The 22,076-nt window shown below is 32.0% G+C and overlaps 1 protein-coding gene across 1 annotated transcript; it reads left to right on the top strand.

Annotated features, from left to right (window-relative positions):
* Window positions 1-9,049: 9,049 nt before the first annotated feature.
* On the top strand, window positions 9,050-21,668 carry LOC127703931 (lymphocyte antigen 75-like). Its single transcript, XM_052207972.1, has 6 exons — window positions 9,050-9,255; window positions 10,463-10,675; window positions 14,411-14,496; window positions 15,538-15,634; window positions 18,762-18,972; window positions 21,598-21,668. Exons 1-6 carry the CDS (start codon window positions 9,069-9,071, stop codon window positions 21,623-21,625), a joined length of 822 nt encoding a protein of 273 aa, XP_052063932.1. The 5' UTR covers window positions 9,050-9,068; the 3' UTR covers window positions 21,626-21,668.
* The last annotated feature ends 408 nt before the right edge of the window (window positions 21,669-22,076 follow it).

Raw genomic sequence — 22,076 nt, 5'->3', positions numbered from 1 at the left:
GTGTATAGATATCAATGATATTGTATAGAAATCGATTATATTGTATAGGTATTAATGATATTGTATAGATATCGATGATCTTGTATAGATATTGATGATATTGTATAGATATCGACATGCAAATTATTTCCTGAGATCAGCAAACTACTTGACAAATAGGTAATAGATGTCTAATACGTTAGAGTAGTGACACATAGATAATTGGTTTCTGATAGGTCCGAGTAGTGAAACATAGATAATAAGTGTCTGAAAGGTCAGGGTAGTGGCACATAGATAATAGGTGTCTGATAGGTCAGAGAAGTGATACATAGATAATAGGTGTCTGATAGGATCGAGTAGTGACACATAGATAAAAAGTGTTTGAAAGGTCGGAGTAGTGACACATAGATAATAGGTGTCTGATAGGTCCAAGTAGTGACACATATATATTGGGTGTGTGATAAGTCCGAGTATTGACACAAAAAAATAGGTGACTGATTCGTCCGAATAGTGACAAGTATATTAAAAGGTGTCTGATAGGTCCGAGTAGTGACACATAGATAAATAGATGTCTGATACGTCCGTGTAGTGACAAATATATTAAAAGGTGTCTGATAGGTCCGAGTAGTGATACGTAGATAATAGGTGTCTGATAGGTTTGAGTAGTGACACATATATAATAAGTGTCTGATAGGTTCGAGAAGTGACACATATATAATAGGTGTCTGATAGGTCCAAGTAGTGACACATAAAAAATAGGGTTCTGATACGTTCAAGTAATGACAAATATATAATATGTGTCTGATATGTCCGAGTAGTAACAAATCTTACACTGCAAAGCAGGCTTTCAAATTAAAAGTTTTATTCGGTGGTCTGTGAGAAACGCATGACGAAAATATTTGTAAAACGACCATACGTACGAACGAATGGACGGAGCATCTGATTGCGATATAGCCTCTACTACAACAGTGTTAGTATTTATTTGTACTGATGTAAAATCATATGTCGTCAAATTATTTCAAAGTGTGAAAATTATTTTTCTTATTTTCTTAAATAATGCCAGTTGAAATATTTTGTTTGCTGACGTTGGTGCCTCGATGGTCGAGTTGGTTGGGTTGGCAGGTGCAATAAATTGCCATCTTAATTGACTAGGATTATCAGTGTTCCTTCCGAAGGTCGATAATTCTCTCTGGGTACTCTCAGCTTCCTCCAGCAATACAAATTAACAACCAAGAGATAGAAAATATTCCAGAAAGTGGCGCTTAACACTAATCAATTGACCAATCAGTATTTGCCAACGTCAGTTATATCTAAATAACTATATTTAGTTTTTAGATATACTATTTGAATTGTGCATTCTGTTCAAAAAAGATTTTTTTTAAAGGATACATAATTTTCCCGTTAAATGCTGGTTAGAAATACTGTGTCGTTCTTAAAATTATCAAACTCAAAATTGAGGTCAACAAACGTGTTATTTACAACAAAAATATTACCAAAAGGCAGAGTTGTATTTTTCGAACTAAAGATGTCACCCTAAGGGTAAGCATATATAAATATATATATAAAATATAATATATAATGATGTGAAAATGCAGATAAACTAACATGGTAATGATAAGAAAATGAAAGGTAAGAATAATTCATTGTTCAATATATCTAAATTAATTAAAGAGTTTTATAATTTTAAATAACAAATGTTCATAAATGATAGTTATTTATACTGATGCTTCATAATGGAAATTTAGATGATATTTAAGTTAGCAAAAACCTTTTGGTAAAGTCGGCCGAATACACCTTTGTTGCCGTTGTGACCAGACAAAAAGGTGCTCAACAGAACTAGTGGAAAGGTACATAAATTAACATAAATATTATCAAAAGTAGGATAGAAAGGTACGGTACATAAATTAGCATGAATATTGTCAAACGAAGGATGGAATGGTACATAAATTAAATATAAATATTGTCAAAAGTAGAACGGAAAGGCTAATAAAATGACATACATATTGTGAAAAATCGGATGGAAAGGTATATAAATTAGCATAAATATTATCAAAAGTAGAACGGAAAGGTACATAATTTAACATAATTATATTGTCAAAAGTAGAACGGAACGTACATAAATTAGCATATATTTTGTTTAAAGTAGAACGGAAGGGTACATAAATTAACATTAATATTGTCAAACGTAGGATGGAAAGGTGTATAATTTTGCATAAATATTGTCAAAGGTAGGATCGAATGGTACATTTAATAACATAGATATTGTCAAAAGTAGAAGGGAAAGGTACACAAATTATCATAAATAATGTCAAAAGTAGTGTGAAAAGGTATATAAATTAACATAAATATTGTCAACAGCAGTGTGGAAAGGTACACAAATTAACATAAATATTGTCAAAAGTAGAACGGAAGGGTACATAAATTAACACAATTATTGTCAAAAGTAGGACGGAAAGGTTCATAATTTAGCATAAATATTGTCAAAAGTAGACCGAATGGTACATTTAATAACATAGATATTGTTAAAAGTAGAAAGGAAAGGTACACAAATTATCATAAATAATGTCAAAAGTAATGTGAAAAGGTACATAAATTAACATAAATATTGTCAAAAGTAGTGTGGAAAGGTACATAAATTAACATAAATATTGTCAAAAGTAGGATGGAAAGACAGATAAATTAGCATAAATATTGTCAAAAGTAGTATTGAAAGGTACATTTAATAACATAGATATTGTCAAAAGTAGAAGGGAAGGGTACATAAATTAACATAATTATTGTCAAAAGTAGGATGCAAAGGTTCATGATTTAGCATAAATATTGTCAAAAGTAGGATCGAATTGTACATTTAATAACATAGATATTGTTAAAAGTAGAAGGGAAAGGTACACAAATTATCATGAATAATGTCAAAAGTAATGTGAAAAGGTACATAAATTAACATAAATATTGTCAAAAGTAGAACGGAAGGGTACATAAACTAACATAATTATTGTCAAAAGTAGGATGCAAAGGTTCATGATTTAGCATAAATATTGTCAAAAGTAGGATCGAATTGTACATTTAATAACATAGATATTGTTAAAAGTAGAAGGGAAAGGTACATAAATTATCATGAATAATGTCAAAAGTAATGTGAAAAGGTACATAAATTAGCATAAATATTGTCAAAGTTGTGTGGAAAGGTACATAAATTAACATAAATATTGTCAAAAGTAGGATGGAAAGGTACATAAATTAACATAAATATTGTCAAAAGTAGGATCGAATGGTACATTTAATAACATAGATATTGTCAAAAGTAGAAGGGAAAGGTACACAAATTATCATAAGTAATGTCAAAAGTAGTGTGAAAAAGTACATAAATTAACATAAATATTGTCAAAAGAAGTGTGGAAAGGTACATAAATTAACATAAATATTGTCAAAAGTAGGATGGAAAGACAGATAAAATAGCATAAATATTGTCAAAAGTAGGATTGAAAGGTACATAAATTAACATAAATATTGTCAACAGTAGAAGGGAAAGGTACATAAATTAGCATATTTATTATCAAAAGTAGGATGGAAGAGTACATAAGTTAGCATAACTATGGTCAAAAGTAGACCGGAAAGGTACATAAATAATTATAAATTTCACCAAAAGTAGGATGGAAAGGTACATAAAATAACATAACTATTGTCAAAAGAAGAATGGAAAGGTAAATAAAATAACATAAATATTGTCAAAAGTAGGATGGAAAGGTAAATAAAATAACATAAATATTGTCAAAAGTAGGATGGAAAGGTACACAAGTTAGCATAAATATTGTCAACAGTAGAAGGGAAAGGTACATAAATTAGCATATTTATTATAAAAAGTAGGATGGAAGAGTCCATAAGTTAGCATAACTATGGTCAAAAGTAGACCGGAAAGGTACATAAATTATTATAAATTTCACTAAAAGTAGGACGGAAAGGTACATAAAATAACATAACTATTGTCAAAAGAAGAATGGAAAGGCAAATAAAATAACATAAATATTGTCAAAAGTAAGATGGAAAGGTAAATAAAATAACATAAATATTGTCAAAAGTAGAACGGAAGGGTACATAAATTAACATAATTATTGTCAAAAGTAGGATGCAAAGGTTCATGATTTAGCATAAATATTGTCAAAAGTAGGATCGAATTGTACATTTAATAACATAGATATTGTTAAAAGTAGAAGGGAAAGGTACATAAATTATCATGAATAATGTCAAAAGTAATGTGAAAAGGTACATAAATTAGCATAAATATTGTCAAAGTAGTGTGGAAAGGTACATAAATTAACATAAATATTGTCAAAAGTAGGATGGAAAGACAGAAAAATTAGCATAAATATTGTCAAAAGTAGGATTAAAAGGTACATAAATTAACATAAATATTGTCAAAAGTAGAACGGAAAGGTACATATATTAAACATAAATATTATCAAAGTAGGGTTGAAAGGTACATCAAATAACATAAATATTATCAAAGTAGAATTGAAAGGTACATGAATTGGCAAATACTTGTCTTGGAAATAAAGAAGATCTGGGTAGTGTCGGGTGAATGTAGACTTTTATAGCCGTTGTAATTCTATCAAAAGATTCACTAAAGAACTACCAATCCCAAGGTTTACCAGCGGATCAGTCAAAGTTAAAACAAACCCAAGTTAATACTTTGCATCACATTATATTTCATGTTTTTTATCTTTCGTTGGAAACCAGATATTGTTATCCGAAAATATGTTTAAAATAAAATCAAGAATAAAGTAATAATGTACACCACATTGTTCAAAGGAAAACCTTTTGTTAGAGTTAATATTATTGCGCTATGATCATAATTTGTTTCATTTAATAAGTTATTTTTTCTTTGAAATAGTTAATGTCAAAGTTATATATTCGAATAACGAATTTTCTAAATTCAAGAAATCAAGCAATTTCACCCTCTCGCCTGGAAGAGAACGAGGGTGAGACGAATATATACAAACGGTAAAAGATGAAATATTGAGCTGATTGAGTCGAAAATTTAAAATGAACATTACCACGAAAGAAGAAAAGGCAATGCAGGAACTGTTATTCGATGATAGCATCGTGATACGACCGAGCGATAAATCCTCCGACATTGTTATAATGAACACAGAAAACTACAAACCAGAAGTTGAAAAATAATTGAATAACAACGACACTTACAAAGAAACAGACAAAGATCTTTTTTTCTAAATTTATGTAAAAGAGAAGTGATAGACAAAGAAAAATATCGACTGCCAAAAGAACATATGTCCTGGAAAAGTACAAACAAATCCAAAACAATTATTAGAGGACGGAACCATCTGAAAGAAAAGATCGCGGAAAGAGTGGAAAACGAGCTTTCGAAAAATATTCGAAACTTGCCCACCTTTATTAAAGACACAACAGATTGTTTAAACAAATTAAATGAAATTAAACAGCCATTACCAGAGAACGCAATAATGTTTTGTTTAGATGTTACTACATTGTATCCAAGTGTACCACGGAAAGAAGCATGAGGAACGTGTACAACAGCATTATAAAATCGATCTAATAAGTCAATCCCAACAGAAGATGTTCTTAAAATGATTGACTTAGTCATTGAAAATAATAATTTCAGCTTTAACGGAAAACACTTTCCACAAAATGGAGGAACAGCTGTTGGTTCCCATCCGGCATGAATAAAGGCAATAGTAGTATACCGCTGTTCAAAAGTCATAAATCGATTGAAAGCAAACAAATCCGGGTTACAAACTAAAACCGAGGGAAACACATCAGCTATGTTTCCTTGATAGATGATTGCTGCTCACAAAGAAGCTATTAAACCAAGACTTAAAATGTGAAGTTGAAATCATCCCTTCGTAAATTTTGCGGACGCCATCACGAGTTGGTTGACCGTTATGGAATAACCGTTTCACAGATGATATCGGATATGTTCCTTATGTCGTAACAACAATACCCTTCCCTTTTCACGAATGTGACCTACCGAATAAGACTACTTACCAGATTTTTAATAACATAAGCAACACGACGGGTGCCACATGTGGAGCAGGATCTGCTTACCCTTCCGGGGCACCTGAGATCACCCCCAGTCTTTGGTGGGGTTCGTGTTGCTTAGTCTTTAGTTTTCTATGTTGTGTCATCTGTACTATTATTTGTCTGTTTGTCTTTTTATTTTTGGCCATGGCGTTGTCAGTTTGTTTTTGATCTATGAGTTTGACTGTCCCTCTGATATCTTTCGTCCCTCTTCTATAAGAGGAAAACAACGAAATAACAGAACACAGAAGTGCAACAAACAACAAACAACAATGCAACATTCATAGAAACGAACTATTAAATAACAACTGCCATATTCCTGACTTGGTACAGGACATTTTAAGAAGAAATGGTGTGTTGAACCTGGTTTTGTGGCAAGCCAAACCTCCGCGCTTTATGGCAATGTTGAATATACTGCTAAAATGACAATATTACATGACGGGAACATATTACAAATAAATGCAAAAACACCAAAGACAGAGAAATACACAAATAAATAATATAATAGTACATTTCGACATGTTATCCACAGAATAACAACGAATAACTAAAATAATTTAGGACAGTACACAAAAACAGCTTTATAGAATTACGAAGTGTGTGTCTGTAACACGAATGGATCAACGCCACGAAAAGTTACGTCACAGGTAAATTTCTAAAAAATGGATAAAATAAATCCTGTGCACATAGTTGCTTTAAACTAAAATAATACAAATGAATTTGGTGATTAATTATCTTTTCTTTTACATACGAATAGAAAAAAAAAGATAGAATCACAACTACAAACGATACATTGTAAGACACAAAACAATATCCGATCAGAATTACAAATAAAACTTCGTAACTAAATACATGAACGCTGGATAAACAAATACACGTCTTATAGCAGTGCGAATTAACACTCAGTAAAACTGTCATATTCGGGAATAGGTCAATTCGGTACTTAAAAGACCAGATTTGTAAACCATAATCTAAGACGTGGAAAACATGTTCTTTGTTAGTTTAGACACAGACACATCGTATGGATCAACCAATTCGTGATGGTGTCCATAAATTTTGCAGAGTGTCATAACTTTGTTGGAGCAGTTTCTGCGAAAGGAGCACTCTTCTGTATATGAAGTCCGTATAGTGTGAACATGAACGAGCATAATGTATCAACTGATCATAGATTTAAGTGTAAAGTCGTCCATCTGTGTCAATATTGTCAATATCAAGGTATGAAGTAGTCCTTCTAGTATCAGTAGTATCCTTAATTTCAAGTTACTTGGGATATATGAGATGTAAGTACTGGCTGAAATATGGGTTATTCAGTGAGAGGACATCATTAATATATCTGAAAGTAAAATTAAAGAATTTCGTAAGGTGCTTTTTCTTTTTGTCTTTTAGAAGGTTCTGAATGAATTTTGCTTTATACGAGTACAAAAACAAATCGGCCAGTAGGGGGTGCACAATTAGTACCCATTGGAATACCGACTGTCTGTTAAAATATCAATCCTCCAAACTCAACAAATATATTGTCGATCAAAAAGTCCAGCATTTTGATAATATCATCTTCTGTATATTTTCTGGTAGAATCAGAATTATGCTTGGACTTACCTCGGACAATGGGAAGAATATTTTGTTAAAAAAGTAATTTACAGCCGTATTCATATTGAAGATATGTTGATGACGTGTGGAGAATATGGGAACACGGTTTAGAAGAGTTAAAAAGATTTTACAAATTGTCAAACAGTCGCGAATTCAAACTAAATTACGTTATTCAACTGAAAAAAATCGAATTTTCTAGGTGTTTTTGTAGTCATAGAAAAATGAAAATTGAAAACAGATCTTTATGCAAAATTCACAAATAAGCACCATTGCCTATATGTTTCGTCGAGCCTCCAAATATAGTCAAAAATAATATACCTTAAGGACTCGCTATTGGTTATAAACGAATTTGCTCAACAGAAGAAAATTATAAAAGAAGAAGAGAAGAAATAAAAACGCATCGGCAAAAACGAGGAAATTATATTTCGTCAACTAAAGATCAATTGAAAAAAGTCGATATGTTAAACCGGGTCGATCTTCTACAATACAAAAGAAAGAAAGAAAACAACAAAATACTTTCAGTGATTACTATCAATACACTGTATCGAAGAATGTTATTGAACTTTTCAAAAATAAGAATAAACAAATAGACGATCCAGTAGCAAACCACTTCTTATAACATATCCATTCGGTTGAAAATCTAAAAGTCACTGCAATAGTAAGAGCATTGGTCATACAAATTTACCGAAAAACTAAAGAAGCCTTTTTGGACTAAAAGATTAAAGACTTTAAAACCTGACGGAATAAACACTTTGTACAAATGGAAGTAAAAAAAAAATATAAAATAGGAAAAAGTGGGCAAATGACCGTCAAAGAAGTTATTGTAACGTAATGTATCAAAGCGATGTAATTTTTTTTTATTGTTGTAAATTAGTTCCAATGAAGAAGGCATGTTTTCTCCTAAGTATTTATGAGGTCTTTACACTGAACCATATGGATAAATATTACTAGTTTATAAAAAATCTAAATCATATAAGTATTTTATTAAATCTATTGGCTATATTTCAAACTTCAGTCTGGAATGATGTAGAGGAATTTACATCTGTAACGATACGTTATTGTAACAATTACGAAACTCATTGTACTGCATAGAATTAAGGAGTGACGGAACGAGTGTTTCTAACAGAGCAGGAAAACTGGTGTGTCTGAATTCACTTTTTCGTTTGAGGTTCATGTTAATGAATCTGTAATGTTCTGCTTAATTGGCTATGGACTGTTGTCTTATGTATTTCAATTAGAACCTTCATTATCTTACAACACATTATAAATTTACATGTAATGTATCTATGTGCAGGACAAAGCTTAATGGATATCGATAACAAAAGTTTATAGTCAAAACATTTTGTGAGACCTTTGATGTTTTTAAAGACCTTGATTCAGTTTACAATGTTACATGCATTGTATCGGATACTAATTTTTTTTTTATTGTAGGTTTGGCCGTTACTGTGTTTATGTGTGTGTATGCCTGTTTCCAGATTGTACATGGCCAGGTTCCTGTTCAGGTTGAAAATAACCGCGTCTTCGTCGCCAATGGACCGTTTGCCCTAGATAATGAACCTGTCGATATCGTCGATGGTCGTCTCGATAACACACTTTTGTTATTAAATGAAGGTAGTCAAACTTCTCCCGGAAATGGATGTAAGTTTAAATTCCTTACATTAAGGCTGTTTGTTTTAAATTAAGACAGAAATAGAAGCAAAAATAGTCCGACAATGTTCAAAGCTCATAAATTCATCATGTTCATTAAATATACAAAATAACAAGGTTAAACATTGGCTCCAAATGAAGCGACACCGTTTACGACGCATCTGTTGGATAACGGTTTGTCTATGCGAGTACTTCCAGTCCAGTTGTCAGCGCGTCTGTGCTTCCATAACATATTATTTAAACGTAATCTTGAATATGTACTGTTAGTCATATATTAATATTATTCCGAAACACAAAGGTTAATCTATTTCAAGGCATAGATGGTTTAACCTGGTTTAACAAAAGATTTGAAAATTTAGGTTCTTATTGACATTAAACGTTGTTATAGTGTTATGCCATGGTGTTTGCCAGTTATTCTTCGATTTTTGAGTTTGAACGTTTCTTCTGCCTCTCTCACTTATTGAACTAAGACGACATTTGTTGTCTGTTAAACAGACTGAAAGATCTCTTATATGCGCAGAAATCTTTTCAAGTATAATTTCTATTCTCCAGTATTGTTTCTCGCGGGATTTTACGTAACATATAAGGAAGAGCATCAAATGGTTCCTTGCAAATTTGTTGTATATGATTACCAAAAGAGTATTGACAGTTAGCAATGAAAATAAGTTCCGTATCGTTTCAAAATTGATCTAGTGCTTATTCAACATCCTATTTTATAGCAGACAAAATGTGTTCTTTTGGGAAACTAAACTCATCAATCAATCAGGCATATTTTTGTATCTGGTACACAAAGATAAATCAATAATAATCAGCTGACTTTGTATGTTCGTCGTTTCAAGATATAAATTTGTATTTAAAAAATATTTGATATGCAAAGAAAAAAAAAGATAAAAAAAAAACGTTAGCCGAAGATAGCATTTTGTTGCTCACAATGACAATAACGTCAAAACTAAAATCTCTAGCAACAGAATCAACATCGGAAACATTTCCGTATTTCCATTACTCTTTCAACAGAAATATGCTGGGAACTCAAATAATATTTTATACGGACGGATCTCTCACAGGTAACACCGGCTTATATAACTGAAAATTTATAATAGTAATTGATCGTCCTCACTATCTAAACTTATGATTTTATCCATTCTGTAATATGTTCTTATCTTCTAAAAGTGATAATCGCCATTTTTCTCTTTTTAAGTATGTTTGGCAGTCGGTGTTTTACTTGGATTATCTTTTCCAATCAGATCATCTGATGGAAGTATGATGTCTGTTGGTCAAATGATGGCAATGAATGTTATGAATACAGTGAGAGGTATGATGACAGGAACTATAGTATCACCTGTGATGCCTACAGTTTGTCCTAGCCCAGTCACATGTCCGCCCCCAGTCACATGTCCGCCTCCGGTATCAGGTATGTATTATGAACAAACTTAATGTTTAGAGAGTGTTGTATTTAATTAATGTATGATGGTAATCGGTTTTTTGTTGTGGTTATGTTGTTCAGTCTTCAGTTTTGTATGTTGTGTTTTGTGAAATGTTGTGTTTTGTGTACTGTTGTTTGTCTTTTCATCGAATTTCGATTTTTTGCTTTCACATTGTTAGTTTGATGTCGAATTATGAGTTTGAATGTCCCTTTTTTATTTTTCGTCTAACTCAGGTCCTCTTGCATACGTACGTATTTTAATAATATTGTTTATATATCTCATCATCAATTCTTTGAGACGGAAATACCTCATTATTTAATGCTTTCAAGGTGCAAAATATAAAAGTTTTGTTTTAGATTTATGTATCTGATCATTTAAATTTAGATCATTGGAAATTGATATGACTAGTTATTAATGTTTCGATGCTTGAAAAGTGGGATGTTTAAAATATACACTTTGCAAAGCACTAATGAATAGTTGTGTAAAACTCCAAGCGCCCATAAAGCTAAAACACAATTGTGAGATATATTACTCTCCAAGCATCAATATAGCTAAAACCGTAGTGATTAGATATTCACATGTTTTACATTTATTACGAATGTATAAGTTAAACGTAGTATCGACAAATGCTATTTAATTCAGTGATTGTTGATTGCAAGCTAAATAACATTCGAGATTGTTGCCGAAGTCTACCGGATCGTGATATTGATAAACAACCAATACAGAATCGTGCAGCACGGTAAACAAAAGTGAATTTAAAGAGCGATGTTATGTTTTTTCATATTTACCATGCGTTCCCATTTGTGCGGTGGCCGAAGTTCTAACGAGAGGTCTCGTAACAAAGGTCACTGTATACGGATATATCGGGGAATTAGAGCTTAAATGGCAGTTTATTTCTAAGATTTTGAAAAGATAAAGTATTTTCTTTTTACAAGAAAGCCCACGTACACTTGTTTTATTTTGATTTGATTTGATTTGATTGACTCGTTCCATTTAGGTATATAAAACATATTCAATTTCCTTTTAAAATTTTGTTCAAAACAATTAAACAGTAGTTGCAAGGTGATGTTACCAAACAAGACTGTAAAGCCGAACTAATAAACAAATTCAGAGCATTATATATGCATTAATTGTTTCACTAAATGAAATATTATTGATGCACGGATGCTTGGAGAGTAATATAACACGTCTTAATAATAGCTTTGTGTTTGTTAGTATTAAATCGTAATAATAATGACTGTTAAATATAGATGAGTCTAAATTGAAAACAACGTTCAAACCTATGATTGCGTTGACTGTTATATATATATATATTTATATAAATATTTGCTGGTTGGTCCTTTTTATAGACTTCTATATATATTTATATATATATATCATTAGTTATGCATGGAGAGTTACACATCTAATCATAAGTGATTGAAGAATAATATGTCTCATCATCATACAGATGAAGGTGATTTTTATGAATTTCCCTTTGTGATAAATTCCGATAATCTCACAGGTGAAATAACTCGCCCTTTACCGGACCTTCACTTGAGATTTCCAATTGAAGAGTTGCACCTTCATACTTTAAACAAATTATTAATTATCGGTGTTTAACATATCAACAATTAATAGTCGGTGTGTATTTAAAAAACCTCTTCACAATAATTGCAAAATATGCACAATCTTTTTTAATTGAGGGTGTGCCAGTTTTACGACTTTTTGCAATATGTAAAAAATTGCCAAAAAATACAGTGAAATCGTCAAAACATTTTGTGAATCCAATTTATTCTAGTAACACAGACAAAAGTTTAGTCCCTTCGAACTTGAGATAACGGATACAACAGATACAGTTAAGTCTGCCTCATATCTTGACTTACATCTAGAAATTGACCATGAAAGTCGATTGAAAACATAATTTACATAATTAACGCTAAAATATAAGTATGTTTCATTATTAATGTTTGGTGAAGGATATATCTTATCATTAATGCTAAGATATTAGAATGTTTTATCATTAATGTTTGGTGAATGATATATCTCATCATTAACGCTAAGATATTGGTATGTATTATCATAAATGCGTGAGTAATATTTCACATCTTTAATGCTTGAAAATAACTTGTTTCATCATAAACGATTGCTGAGTGATATATCTTACCATTGATGCTTGAAGAATGACATGTTTGATCAATAATGCTTGATCAATGATACATCATGCTAAGAGATTGATATGTTTCATCATTAATGCTTGGTGAGTGATATATCTCATTAACAATTCATAAAGAATGACATGATTTAACATTGATGCTGGGTGAGTAAATTATATTACCATCAATGCTTGGAAAATGATAAATTTCGTCATTAATACCGGAAGAGTGGTATAAATCATTGTTATTGCTTAGCGAATAAGTAGCTCACTTGATTATTTGGAGTTCTGTATCTGCAAGAGAAGCGTCAGATTCTAAAAGTACACGGAAAGCACTAAAGTGCAGTAAATTTTAAGAATTTGTCTGATTTGATCAGTGACTAAGATAAAATTGTCGAAAAATGAATCACATCATATAAATGCAAGATTTCCGTTAATCGTAATAAAATATATCGTTATTATTTTTTTTAAAGATATCTTTGATGAGAGGAAAGATTTCTACTTATTTTATAATGTATCAAATCATCAAATGGTGTAAAAGCTTAATTTAAGTGTCACTCTTACTGATTAGCGACAGTTTATTGATTTCAATTATTCTAAAATTATCATACAATATTAATACAAAATATTCCAAATGAGAGAGAAACATTGCAAACTTTACAAGCTTCATCGGGGATTGAGGTTTGTAAAATGTCAAATAAGTAGTACACAAATAAGAGTAATGCAATTATTAACATACATTGTTATTTTTTTATAAAAGAGAGGCGAAGGATACCAAAAAGACATTCAAACTCATAAATCGAAATAAACTGACAACACAATGGCTAAAAAAGAAAAAAGACAAACACCAGTACACAAAACACAACATAGAAAACTAAAGACTGAGCAATACGAACCCCACCAAAAATTCAGGGGGAGATGTCAGTTGCTCCGGAAGGGTAAGCATATCCTACTCCATATTATAAATCAATGCCGTCTGTATTTCAGTACCATCTTGTGAATCCGGATGGACTTTACGAGGAACACGCTGTTATTACACCGATATCTGTTATAAATCATTGTTTAACGATGTCATCTGTATTTGATTATTTCAGTACCAACTTGTGAATTCAGATGAACTTTACGAGGAACACGCTGTTATTACACCTATATCTGTTTATAAATTGATATATTATAGTTCGTTTCTGTGTGTGTTACATTTTAATGTTGTGTTTTTGTTGTGTCGTTGTTCTCCTCTTATATTTGATGCGTTTTCCTCAGTTTTAGTTTGTAACCCGGATTTGTTTTTATCTCTATCGATTTATGAGTTTCGAACAGCGGTATACTACTATTGCCTTTGTTTAACCATGTCATCTGTATTCGATTATTTCAGTCCCAACTTGTGAGTTCAGATGAACTTTACGAGGAACACGCTGTTATTACACCGATATCTGTTTATAAATTATTGTTTAACGATGTCATCTGTATTTGATTATTTCAGTACCACCTTATGAATTCAGATGAACTTTACGAGGAACACGCTGTTATCACACCTATATCTGTTTATAACTCATTGTTTAAAAATGCCATCTGTATTTGATTATTTCAGTACCAACTTGTAAATTCGGATGGACTTTAAGAGGAACACGCTGTTATTTTTTTAGTGGGAAGAAACTGCCATGGAACTATGCTCAGGTTTGTTTATTTTGATTCATTCATTTTGAGATGTGAAGAACAGCAATAAAAAGTTAAATAAAAAAAAAAATACCGATCTCCAAAGAAATTTCAATACAGAAAGTCCTTTATCAAATGGCAAAATCAAAAGCTCAAACCCATCAAGCGAATGGAAAACGTCTGTCATATTCCTGAGTTGAGTTGGTACAGCGCATTTCTTATGTAGAAAATAGCAGTCACTCTGGACTGTGACTGTGGAATTGAAATATGACCACCATTGGTCTTCCTCCGACCGGCAGTAAAATCTTCGCAAAAGTTGGCGTCCGTTTGGTTGTACGGGATGTACAAGTTCGCAGCCACGTCCGGTCTTAATGGGGACGTTAAATCCAATGCCTCGTGCAAAGAGAGTGTTAATAATAATGAAGCTAAATTGCTGTCCCTATCCAATATACCCTCATTTTCACGTGGCAGTTTGAATTTCCCCGAACTTCATCATGGACAGCCTCTGATACAGGACATACCTATTGTATTTGTTTATAATTTGTTCTCGTCCTGAAAAGCATGAAATATTTTTCACTGGACGTTAATCAACCAACAATCACTTGATCAATCATAAAAGTTATTACAACCGTTGAAAAGCTTATAAACAATAAAACACAAAAAGTAGTGTCAATACCAGTCATCGAATCTTGTCCGAATTCTTTTACAGCCACTTTTGGTCATGCCTTATCAACGAACTAACAAATTTCTTCTATGAAAAATCTTCTTATCATTTATCGTTTAAATTCATTTGGTCAGTGAGTCATAAGACAACTACTGATAAGTTTTCTCAAAACATTTGGACAAGCACATGTATATGTGATGGGCTAAAAAACATTTTTCAAATTCTCTCCGTCCCCCTTTGTTTTTTAATCTTGATCAGTGGATTAAAAGAAACAAATTTCAGTACATTAAAACCAGTAATCTTTGAAAAAAAGGCATAAAAGATAACTGAACACAAATTCGTACAAATCAATAACACACAATATCATATCGTAGGATAACTAGATTTATGTTTTTCAGTCGTCTTGTCAAGCAAAAGGTGGAAGGCTGGCAGAATTGGAAACCCTTGAAGAAATAAAAGCTGTAAGGAGGATTGCTTCACTCAAAAAAAGAAAGTGTAAGCAAACGTTTTTAACGTACAGATAGTCGATAAACCTTTGTTATAAGAGATAACACATGTTAAGAATAATATATATATTTATTGGCGAAGTAAGATCACGGCTTCTGTCGGTTACCAACCCATGAACAAAGGGTCTTTGGGTAACCGTATATTAAAATTGCAAATCACATCTTTAAAATAGAATAGATAATTAAAATTGAAATAAAACTAAAATGTAATGAAATTATGAATTAATAGTGTGCTGAATTTAACCCTGGCAACAGATGTCCAAATCAACATGAGAAACTACGTTTGAAGTGTAAATGAAGATTAAATGGATTAATGTTCTAAACTAAATAATAATAAATGCAGTTTTTCGGTACTGGTGCAGCCTATAAAGTCCGCCGTCCATGACCTCTGGCAACAGACGGTCATAACATCATCTTTGATCAGTGCATTATTATTGTCAATACATTATCACTTCACCATATGGAGGTCATAGTTCGGTTATTTGTGTTTACATAAACACAAACAGATCCAGAAGCCGTGACAGGTTTTCTTTAAAGTTGAAGTATATGTACAGACAACACACATAAATCTGTAAAATAAAAACAAAAACAGCGGTATCGAAAATAAAGGGAGAGGCTGGGTGGGTATCAAGTAATCATGTGTATACTAAATTAACTCAATAATCTGACCTTAAATCAATATAAATCCTTGAAGATAGCGTTTGCAAAATTTGTGATGAGGAGTGCAAGAACAGTTAATTTATATGTAGTGTAATAAATTTAGACATGCGCGTCTGCTTTGACCCGCTAATGAACTATTGCTGGTCTTACTCTGATTACGCGATTTAATGGTCGAGCCCTTTAAATCGAATTATAGCAAATATTATATGGTATTAAAACTAAGAAAAACAATAGCTTACTGACCGATATTCCAATCTTTAAAATCAATTCAAAACATACAAGAGTCAACCTGAGGCAATAGCATGAACTCAAAAAAGAGCTATATCTGATGTGTCGACAGGTTAAGCGTCTCCTGATATGCACGCATCACCTGTCATGCAAATACACATCCAACTTTAATTTCACGCTAGCTAAATTTATGCTAGAAATATGTTATTGATAGTAAATCACTATGAGAGTAATTCGTGATGTGTCTATAATTAGTTTTCTTGCTGGAAATTTGGCAACACAATTTACTAAGAAGAAGTTCGAATATGCATTGTATTGTAAAGAATGGATAATATTCAGATTCATAATAAATGGAAATTTCAGTACAGTATTCTGAAAGTCATATAATTTTTTTTTTTATATTGTTCATGATTTGAATCCACCGTCTTTACTTAGAATTTATGGTTGTTCCTGTGAATCATTCAAGATAATAATGTGGTTGAATGACTCACTGATAATTAGGAAATTAGGTAATATTGAAAAGACGTCTTAACAATAGTTTAGATAAGGGACACAATGCATTAGCCTTGGATCGTTATAAAGACCCGGTCCATGCTATCGTACAGGGCATTGTATTTAATGTACTGAAAAGTAGTTATTTTTTTTTCATTTTTTTTTACCGTACACAAATTGCAAACATGAATGAAAATGCTACAACATAGTGACGGTAAAAGATAAGTGACGTACTTTTAAATTATTCAAAAAGTCATAATGCAATCTATTTTCAACACCAAATGACATTTGAGACGTATGCAACATGAAACAGGAATTCTTAACTCTTCTAAAACACATGGTTTCAACTCCGGTTGTTTGTTAGATTCGTGTTGCTTAGTTTTCAGTTTCCTATTGGAAGTTTTGTTAAAATGGTTTGTCCTGCCGTCGATTTTTAATTTTTGGCCATGGTATGATCTGTTCTATTAGACTTATGATTTTTTAATATCCCCTTAAAATCGTCTTTATCCTTTTTGAGTATACGAATTAAAACGAGCTGTTACATTAACGGTACCATTTTTACTGCACCAGATGCCCATTCCGACAAAACTTGTAAATTGCTCGTCAGTGATGCTCGAATTGATGAAATCCAAAGTAATGGAAATTTTGTTACTTCAAGTTCGTCCGAACGTCTTTCATGATGTAGGATTTGTGCTGTTTAATCTCTATTTTTCTATGTAGCGTTTTGTGACCTGTTAAAACGTTTAAACCCGCTGCATTTGTTTTCACCTGTCATAAGTCAAGAGCCTGTTGTTCAGTGGTTGTCGTTTGTTAGTGTGGTTCATAGGTGTTTCTCGTTTCTCGTTTTTTATAAAGATTAGACCGTTGGTTTTTTCTGTTTGAATTGTTTTACACTAGTCATTCTGGGGCCCTTTCTAGCTTGCTGTTCAGTTTGAGCCAAGGCTCCGTGTTGAAGGCCGTACTTTGACTTGGATGAAGAGTTATCTCATTGGCACTCATACCACATCTTCTTATTTATATTAATCATTTTCGTTGTTTTTAGTTGTTTGTCATGATCGATGTTGCGAGTTTTTCGTCGACTTATGTTTTTTTTTTAATTTTTCTTCGTTATCTTCCGCCTCTTTTTTATGAATGTATTGGCTTCTACTGATTAAAGAAATTTGACTTTCATGCAATGAACATTTTGATAAGAGCAAGTAGTAGGTACCAATATGCTCACCCTTTTGAGAACCGACGATAGAAAGAGATGGTGATACCAAGGGGACAGACATTTGAAATGCATTATTAAAAAAGATCTGACAGCATCCTGAAATAATCAAAAACACAAAAGACCAATAAGTCCACGACACGTTGCACAGAAAAATGAGCAACACAAGCCATCAAAAACCAAGAGTGATCTCAGGTTTAGCATGTTGCACCTGCCGTGTGGCTCATGTAAGTACAAATTCAATGAAAAGTTTTATTTAGTGATATCAAAATCGGGGAAAAGAGAACGGTATTTAGGTAGCGACAATTGGTACACAAATTCTGTAATTTGTTTTTAACATCTGGTGTTGGTGGTATTTGTGTGGTTAAATCTTAAGCATTCTGACTTATGTTTTGAACGCCAGATGGTTTCCTTGATCGGATATTTGATTTCAACTTGTTTTTGTCTTAATTCCAAAAAAAAAAAATAAAAAATAAAGTATGAAAGTTATTATGCTTTCATGTTTTGCACTTCAACTTGTCTTCTACAGGGTTTTGGATTGGTGGAAAACGTATCGGAAAGGGAAAGTTCGATTTCAACTGGGATTCAACCAACCAGAAAATAACAGTTTCGGATTGGGCATATGGGCAGCCATCCAATAAGGATGGAAGACAAGGTTGTATTCTACTTTCTGCAATGTTTCGATACAAATGGAATGACAGAGAGTGCAAACTACCCTCGTACTACATATGTGAAAAAAGGTAATTATGTACGATCACATTACTGCAAACACGTTAAAAGCGTCAATACCTGGCAATCAGGCAAATGTGACAAACGATAGTTTCAATGATTTATTGTTGCTCCCTATCAAACATGGAAATTGCAACATTAAACAAAGACATCAAGTGAGAACACAGGGGGTCTTAGTGGCCGATGGTCTAAGTGATTAATCTACTGTATCACTAGCCCACATAAAACCCGTTTCAATCCGACTAATAGAAAGTGGACGACAAATAATCTTTCTATTCATTCAACTGGTCCCTTTATTATAATCAAAGAATTTATAAATGATTTTATAATAAGCATTTGGAAATAATGAAATTTGGAATTATTTTTGGAGTGTAAAAACTAGTTGGTTGTTTGAAATTTAAAGCGTGATGGTCTTCAAGTGGGGTTGACAGTTAGGATTTTTTTTTTATTGTATATTCTACAATATACTTCAACATAATCATTTCTCATTTCAAGTAACGGTCCAATTTAAACTATAAACAAAGCATTCTTCTGAAATGAAAAAAAAAGATAAATATACTAACTTTACCAAAACCAGGACTGTAATGAGATGATTAAAGATGTAAATGATTTCTTTGACAATATATATGTATGCTTTTGCTAATATCAAAAGTATGTATTGTAAATAACACTACTTTCCTCTTAAAAAACAGAAATTTATATTGTTATTATTAGTAGTTTATAGCAAAACTTTAAATCTAATTGATAGAAAATACAATATTTGGGTGATATTTGTCCTTTGAATTATCAAAACATAAATGTTATATCAAAAACAGTGGTTGTCCTTTTTTTGTTTTAGATATTTCAAATCCAGACAGGTCACTCTATACAAATGCAAAACTACGACAAACTTACGTCGTTTTCACTTTTCGACGGTCGTGTTTTTTTATTATTATCAAATCTTACGGTGTGTATTTCTAAACTCTAAAAACGATGATATTAATTATAGAGTCCAAAAGTGTAGATCCGATTCATAGACATTTATTGATCCTTTAAATAAATATATTCTGGGAAGGTTATCAATTCAACACTTTGGTAGGACCATTTACTTTTGACTTTTTCAGTAATTTCATTGAATCATGTACTAGTATTTATGAATTAACACATGTATATAATATGTATTGCTGTATACATGGTATAGTAATTAAAACTTTTCCTATTGATACTTATATTTTAGTATTATACAAGGTTATGTATTTCTCAGACTGCTGGTGACGTCATTACACTAAATCCGCTGGATGCATGCTTATTATGCGGTATGGGTTTCTCATTGGTAAAGGCCTTTCGGTAACAAACAGTTGCTTACATATCTTAGTCTCAGATGGAAAGATGTTAAATTGGCTATCATACGGCATCTTCTAATGGGTATATTAACCCAGCCACTATGTTTGAGTTCTTTGTCTACCATAAAGAGCCTATTATCAAGTGGTACTTGCGTGTTGCTGTCTGCTATAATTGTATTTTTAAATAAGAAGATGTGGTATGAGTGCCAATGAGACAACTCTCCATCCAAGTCACAATGTGTCAAAAAGTAAACAATTATAGGTCAAAGTACGGCCTTCTACACGGAGCCGTGTCTCACACCAAACAACAAGCTATAAAGGGCCCTAAAATGACTAGTGTAAAACAATTCCAACAGGAAAACTAACGGTCTAATCTATATAAAAAACGAGAAACGAGTAACACATAAGAACCACACCAACAAACGACAACCACTGAACAACAGGCTCCTGGCTTAGGACAGGTGCATACAAATGCAGCGGGTTTAAACGTTTTAACAGGCGCCAACCTTCACCCTAACCTGAAACAGTAGTGTAACAAAAAAAAAAGACAACTTTAACCTAGGACAATATGGCGTTAAATAATGTAACATACACCGGTAAATTTAAATGTTATTATTTTGTTGTAAGGTGTGTGGAAACAATTTTTACAAAATAAATAAATTTGTAGTTTACAGTATGAGTACAGAAGAGAAAATGTATCGTCATACTAAATACTTATCAAAGGTGGTACATATAAAAAATAGTGAGACGAGATATAAAACAAAATAAATATACATTGAATAACAGAAATGCATTACAAATTGTGTCAACAGGTCAAATTAACACAATAGTACTCGCAGTTACTGAAAGCTAGTTAAAAGCCAAAACAATTATTAATAAAAAGTCATGCATCAGATACTGAAATCAATTAAATACATCCCAGGGATTTAGTGTTTAACGCCATTGACAGTCAAAGAAGACATGACTAGTGCAATACCAAAATAAAAGTATCGACATGCAGTAGGATAGTTAGGATTTAACCTTATAATAAATATGTATCATGTTATATATAGGAAATAAACGTGGATTCTATTTTGTTTATTGTTGGTGCACAAATCAGGACAGTCCATTTGTTTATTTTTATATCAAATGTTACTGAAATAAAATTGTGTATCGATGATTCCAAGCTGACTGAAATATGGATCAGGTGTTTACGATTTGTAAACTAGTATACATAGGCTCTGGTTTTTTTTTATCAATTCTAAATGTTCCCGTTTTTAGTGTATATATTCAATATGTAGTGAAATAACAACATTTAAACCTTTTTTATTTCAGTGCTACAACGGCAGTATGCCGCAACTAAATCTGCAGAGCACCACGATTCACAATCAGTGAGGGAAGCTGGAATGAACCTTTTCCTAATAAAGAAATAAAAAGAATAAACTACTTTGTTTTAGATATGTTCTACTTTTCAGTATGTTCTTTTTGAAAAGGGGTTGATTTGGTGGTGTTACATCTTTCAAAGTCTATCCAAATTATTTTTGCAAAGAATCTCAAAGAAGCCGATGCTAGGGACCGTCTTAAACTTGCAGCGAAGTGAAAGTTGTTTTGCTCCGTGTTGAAGGCCTCGATGTGACTTTCAGATGAAAAACAGCAAAAAAAGTAATGTTTCTTTGCTTTTTGTGTTTTTTTGCTCTGCATGTACTGATTTGTTTTTCTATGGTTGATATTTTTAAAAACAATATGTGTCAGAAGAGACCAGAATAAGGTCAAAGACAGACTCGTATTGAATCAACACCTGTAGTCCAATTAGT

This window comes from Mytilus californianus, unplaced genomic scaffold (assembly GCF_021869535.1).
Source record: "Mytilus californianus isolate M0D057914Y unplaced genomic scaffold, xbMytCali1.0.p SCAF_57, whole genome shotgun sequence".
Taxonomy (NCBI): domain Eukaryota; kingdom Metazoa; phylum Mollusca; class Bivalvia; order Mytilida; family Mytilidae; genus Mytilus; species Mytilus californianus.
This window is presented reverse-complemented; position numbering and strand designations above follow the sequence as displayed.

Coding starts and splice junctions, on each gene's coding strand:
- LOC127703931 (XM_052207972.1), top strand. CDS start 9,069: ATGTGTGTGTATGCCTGTTTCCAGATTGTACATGGCCAGGTTCCTGTT. Junction 9,256..10,462: donor AACTTCTCCCGGAAATGGAT/GTAAGTTTAAAT, acceptor TCTCTTTTTAAG/TATGTTTGGCAGTCGGTGTT. Junction 14,497..15,537: donor TGCCATGGAACTATGCTCAG/GTTTGTTTATTT, acceptor TATGTTTTTCAG/TCGTCTTGTCAAGCAAAAGG.